The sequence below is a fragment of the Orycteropus afer genome, unplaced genomic scaffold, assembly GCF_000298275.1.
Source record: "Orycteropus afer afer isolate SDZICR_OR568_19922 unplaced genomic scaffold, OryAfe1.0 scaffold00028, whole genome shotgun sequence".
In the NCBI taxonomy this organism is placed as follows: domain Eukaryota; kingdom Metazoa; phylum Chordata; class Mammalia; order Tubulidentata; family Orycteropodidae; genus Orycteropus; species Orycteropus afer.
In genome coordinates this window covers 5416333-5422562 of record NW_006921615.1, presented here as the reverse complement: position 1 = coordinate 5422562, position 6230 = coordinate 5416333, and the positions used below count along the sequence as shown (strand labels likewise).

General features: G+C 41.8%; 1 protein-coding gene across 1 annotated transcript in view; it reads left to right on the top strand.

Annotated features, from left to right (window-relative positions):
- Positions 1 to 6230, top strand: part of SMCHD1 (structural maintenance of chromosomes flexible hinge domain containing 1) — a 236957-nt gene that overhangs the window by 143486 nt on the left and 87241 nt on the right. Inside the window, exon 21 of the mRNA XM_007935470.1 lies at positions 5097 to 5193. Coding sequence (XP_007933661.1) covers positions 5097 to 5193 — 97 coding nt within the window. The remainder of the gene's footprint in view (positions 1 to 5096; positions 5194 to 6230) is intronic.

The window sequence follows — 6230 nt, the reverse complement described above, 5'->3', positions numbered from 1 at the left end:
TTGAACCGCCAGCCTTCTGGTTAGCAGTCAGGTGCCTTAGGCAAATGGCTTTGAGGTGTCCAGCCTTCTCATCTAACTTCACAAGGGGAAAGGAGAATCATTATCAGCTTGAACAGCTCAAGGCTGATTGCTGTGAAATAGAAGTAAAACATACCTCTACCCTCAAATCTTTTTGCCGGTTCTAACACCAGCCTTCTCTCCCACATCCCTTCTTTCTTCTTTTCTGGGTTTGATAATTCATTGCAGTGATCACCCAGAACTCGAGGACCACTCTCACAGTTACAGGGTTTATTAGGGAAGTAACAAACAATTTAGGATTAGGAATGACTTAGGATACATATCTTTGGTCAGGATAACTTCTCAGTTGTGTCTGCAAGCAGTACTTTCTCAGCTCATCAGCCTGGGCTCTTCCCTGCTCAAGAAAGTAGTAAGTGTCCAGAGGCTCCCTACTTCACCAATAAGCCTTGGCCAAAAGGTGCCCAGTTCTTTCATTTTGTAGAGTTGGCATGCTCACTTGTAACTACCTTACTCATTTGGCTGAGAAGCTCACTATGCTTTTTTGTACTGATCTCCTGGTTCTGCTGTCACCATTTCTCTGACACTGCTTCTCATTATGTCTAGTGTTACAGCTCTCTGTGTCCTGGGTCTACAAGGTTCTCAGTGCGGGGACTCTGGGTCCAAAGGACACACTCCACTCTTAACTCTTCCTTCTTGGTTATAGTGAGGTCACCTCTTCCTAACTCTAGAATGTCTCATTTTAATCCCACCAAGATGGCAAAGTTGACCAATCCCCTCATTAGGATTCCATATACCTTATTTGCATGATTCCACCTCTGCAAGAGTTCCATGCACCTTATTTAGGCAGAATTAGCAATTTGTTTACTCCCTTGGTGGCCCACAATCACCTTAGTTGCATAATCCCTTACAGTCATTATATGGTGAGTTATAAGACCATGCATGGCGTAAAGGGCCACATTAAGTAATTTACTGCACCACAGTAGACACTTGTTATTTTTGGTGATAGAAAAGGCAATACCACATACGGATGAAGTCTGCACAATTTAACCAAGGCAAATGAAGACACTAAGAAGTATGCAAGAATAAGAGACCATTTCAGTAAATGTTATAATATACAAGTTTACAGCAATAGTATCTACCAAAAAAGTGTGGTTACATAGGGGGATGTGTATGTATATAGGATGGCATATATGAGCCATGTATATGCATGTATAAGTGTATCTGTAGGCATAGGTATATATGTGTTTGTGCTGCATGTATAGTCATGTATGTAATAAAACGGATCACAGTTTCAGAACCTTCCCAGAGATACACAAATATCTTGTGGAATTTGTTCACTAGATTAAAAGGCTTAGGGCTGTAGTCTTGGGGAAAACTTAATCAGTAGACATAATATAATTCATAAAAATAATGTTCTACATTATAGTTTTGTGAGTAGTGTCTGAGATCTTAAAAGCTTCAGAGCAGCCAGGTAAGATACAGCTATTGTCTCTTGTTGTTTAGAACCAAAGGGAATAAAAGGAAGCCAAAGACTCAAAGAAACAACTAGGCCATAGGACTAATAGCCCACACAATCTACTGCCTTTTCTAGCCTGAGACCAGAAGAACTAAATGGTTCTAGACTACCACTATCGATTATTCTGACCATGGACACAATAGAAGGTTCTGGATAGAATGGGGCAAAAATGTGGAACAAAATTCAAATTCTATAAAAGGCCAGACTTACTGGACTTATAGAGACTAGAGGACCCCCTCCCCCCCAGAGTATCATCCTTAGATATAGCCTTTGACCTTGGAACTGAACCTACTCTTGGAGGTCACTTTTTTAAAAAAAAATAAAAATACACTGCCATTGAGTTGATTCCAACTCATAATGACCCCCCTAGTGTTTCCAAGGCTGTAAATCTTTACAGATGCATACTGCTCATCTTTCTCCCATGGAGAAGCTGGAGCATCTGGTGGGTTCAAACTGCCAACCTTTTCATTAAAAGCCTAATGTCTCAACCAAAGTGCCGCCAGAGCTCCTAATATATTAGCTTATAAAATAAAATCATCCTTGAGTAATGTACTCCCTTAAGCCCTCAACTGCAAGAGACCAAATGATCAACATTTACCCAAAAGCAAAGATGAGAAAGCAAAGAAGGCCAGGAAAGCACCACACAGGGACTCCTTTAGATTCCCAAGATTACAGAAAGAAACAGTCGACTTTCCCAGTTCATTGTAAAAAGAAACTGAAAAAAAAAAAACCACTGCCATCAAGTTGATTCTGATTCCGTGACCTGCCATAGGATTTCCAAGGCTATAAATCTTTAGAGAAGCAGACTGCCACCTCATTCTCTTGCAGAGTGACTGGTGGGTTTCTACTGCTGACCTTTTGATTAGCAGCTGAATGCTTTAACCATTGCACCACCAGAGCTCCTTATTTTAAAAAGAAAAAGCTAACAAAAACCTGACCGCAGACGTCTTAAAATGGCACTGCCCATGCAGATATACATAACAGTATGTCGTGCACGTTCACAAACTGGCTTAAAAATAATGAGTGTCACCCATAAGTACTGTGCTCTTTTTGAAAAAACCACCTGTATGTAACCAAATGGTCAACAATTTCTTTAAAATAAAGATGAGAATGTAAGGTAGGTTGGGAAATTAGATTCATGGAAACAGAAGAACCAGAATGGAATAATGAAAATATTCACACATTGTGAAGAATATAACCAATGTCACTGAACTTGTAGAAAGTGTTGAATGGGAACTTAAACTGCTGTGTGAACTTTTCACAGAAAACACAGTAAAATATCATTTTTCTGGTTACCTAGTGCCATTGTGACAAGAATATATCACAAATGGGATGCTTGAACAAACAGGAGTTTATTCTCTTACAGTTTGGAGGCTTTAAGTCCAAATTCAAAGTGCCAGGCTCTAGAGGCTGGGTGAAAGCCCTTCAACCTTAGGGTCCAACTCTGCCTCCTGCTCCCAGCCCACTGAAGCTGGAGGCTTTTCTTCACTCAGACTGCTGACTGCTGACACTGACAAAGCCAAGATTGACAAGTAAAAGGTTCTGATGTTACCAAACCACATGGCAGGCCATTAATTCAAGTCTATTGAAAGTCCCAAGGTCAGCACAGAGCATGGCAGGCTGCTGAACAATGACATGGTTACATGCAGTGTTCAAGCGTGCCATAAGCTAGAGACCATCCCCCAAGGCTTTTCCTTATATATAGGAAGCAGACCACATCCCTGAAGCAGCTACTCAGCTGCTCACAGTAGATACCACCATGGAGTTAATTACCAGTCTCATGGGGAACACTACATCCAGCTGTCCAGCTGCTCAACCATATCCAGCCAAGTTGACATAAAAACTTAACCACCACAGTTCACCCCTTGTCAGCTTGGCACCTGCACAGATCTCCTTCACCGGGTAACTCCAGTCCCCTAGTTTCTGAGTGGCAATCTCACCCTCTTGGCCTGGCGGGCCCCATTCCTCTCCCTCTTGGGCATGGCAACCCTGCCCCTTCACTCTTGGGCAGTGGCTTGATTCCATCCTGCTAGCTCACGTGAAAGAGCAGCCCCACACTCCAGAACCAAGTTGGTGAAGGTCTGGCTCTTTGAAACCTATGGGTGTGTGGTGGTTCCACTCCCAGAGGCCATGGTCCTACCTTTTGAGGCTGAGGCAGCTCTACTTCCTGTGTCCGTGGTCTCTCTGCTTCTGCTGAGTAATGTCGAAGGCAACCCACTCCGCAGGAAATCTTCCTGCCCTAAAAGCACTCAGCTTTCTTGCTTCATGGGCTGGCCAATCTACTACTCTGTTTCAAGCTGGTCTTTTCTACCAGTCAGTGCCCAAAGGCAACCCACTCTGCCAGGAAGCCACCTGCACAATGGCATCCAGCTTTCTCCTCTATGGGCTGGTAAGGCTGTTGCTTTCTCCTGCCGGTCTTTTGGCTCGGCTTCTGCCATCTCTCATGCCACATGCTGGGGTCTCTCTGCCAGGGTCTCAGGTCAAGGACTCAGTCCACTCCTGTTTCCACATTTAAGTATCTGTCAGAGCAGCACCCCACTCTCTTGGTACCATATTCTGTTCTGGTTACCTAGTACCGTTCTGACAAGAATATATACCACCAATGGGATTCTTGAACAAACAGGAGTTTATTTTCTTAAAATGTTGACAAGGGGTGGAACTGTGGTGGTTAAGTTCGGGAGGCTAAAAGTCCAAGTTCAAAGTGCCAGGCTTTAGGGGCTGTGTGAAAGCCCCTTGACCTTGGGCTTCAGCACTGCATCCTGCTCCCAGCCCAGTGAAGCTAAAGGCATCTCTTCACTCAAGCAGCTACTGGCTGCTGAGGCTAACAAGCCCAAGGTCAGTAAATAAAATAGCACAGTCCTGATGTTACCAAACCACATGGCAGGCCATTAATTCAAATCCATCGAAAGTCCCAATGTTGGCAGAACATGGCAGGCTGCTGAACAACGACACGGCTACATGCAGGGTTCAAGCATGCCATAAGCTAGAGACTGTTCCCCAAGACTTCTTATATACAGGAAGCAGACCACATCCCTAAGGCAGCTACTCAGCTGCTCACAGTAGATTCCACCATGGTGTTAATTACCACTCTCATCATGGGAAATTCTACATCCAGCTGCCAGCCACTCAGCCAAGTCCAGCCAAGTTGACACACAACCTTAACTACCTCAGTAATTTTTAGAACAAAACATCTGCCCTGTTGGGGTATCTGCTTTTCTTTAATGTGCTGTAACAAGGTAGGCATATATGTAGTCTATTTATTATTTTCTATCTTACTACCTGTTCTTTCTGTTATTTCCTATGTTATACCTTTACATGTAGTTTTAAATTTAACATTTTATCTGTTGTTTCATCTGCAGTCTTTATCCCATTAGTGTCATATATCAATATATACTGAACCAGTTATTATAGTCTTTATAAAAAAAATTCATGAAAATTTTCTTTTGTTCAATTATTTCCTACTATATTTGAAAGTATTATTTTAGTAGAAGAATGAATAAAACCTGTGAATGGTATGAGAAAACAATGGAGAGGAAGTTAAAAAAATAATTTTTTTTCCTAGTGGTTTATCTTTACATTATGAAGAAATAACAAAAGGACCAAATTGTGTAATTCGGGGTGTTACAGCTAAGGGCCCTGTAAACTCCTGTCAAGGCAAGGTAAGCATTGTACATAAATGTTGTAATTCTTGTGAAGTATTTCTTATCTGATAGAAATTAAATTGGAAATGTAAAATTGGGTGACATATTTTGCAACAAGATGGCAGTAATGTGTTCTTAGGAAGTAATCAGGATCATGTCACCTGACTTACCAGTTACATCTGTAAGAAAAATCAGCATAACTCACTATTGTTTTTTGTTAAACTTTTATGTTTTAAATATTTCTCAGATGTCTTCTTCATCTTCATTCTAGTCATTTTATATCTGAAACCATTTCTTCAGCACAGTTATGTAGTACTGTGTTGTTTCTTCTTTCTCTCAGTTTTTCCAGCATCTTTTTTTTTTTTTTAACAAAAACATAATTAGAAACATGAGAAATTTTCTCATTTCTTTAAACATACTTGTTTTGTCATTTCTCTATCCAGCGAGGTTTTGGGGGAAGAAATAAGGTTAGGAAAGATAAAGACATAAATTTCAGCAAGATAATTTTTCGCTTAGGTACAAGAAGATAATTTTTCAATTAGGTATATAAAGCAGTTAGTAGCAGATTTAGGAGCTCTGGTAGCATAGTGCCTAAGGCACTTGACTGTTAACCAGAAGGCTGGCGGTTCAAACCCACCAGCCACTCCTCAGAAGGAAAGTTGGGCAATCTACTTCTGTAGTGATACCACCTCAGAAACCCACGTAGGGGTTGCTATGAGTTGGGTCCGACTCAACGGCACATAGCAACAACAACAACAGTAGGAGATTTAGAGAATCCCTGGGTAGTACAAACGGTTAACACATTTGGCTGCTAACTGAAAGTGTCTAAAAGGCCTGATAATCTACTGCCGAAAAAAATCAGGCATTGAAACCGTATGGTGATGCAAAAAGGACAAGGAGGCCACATGTTCTGACCTCCTCTAATCTCACAAGAGGAAGACAGGATTACCAGCAATAACCCAAGGCCTATTACTGCAAGGCTAGACATGCTGCCTCCCTCCAGCCCTTTCACCAACCGTTCCTCCCAAAGCACCCACCACCTCTCTCCTGGGTTC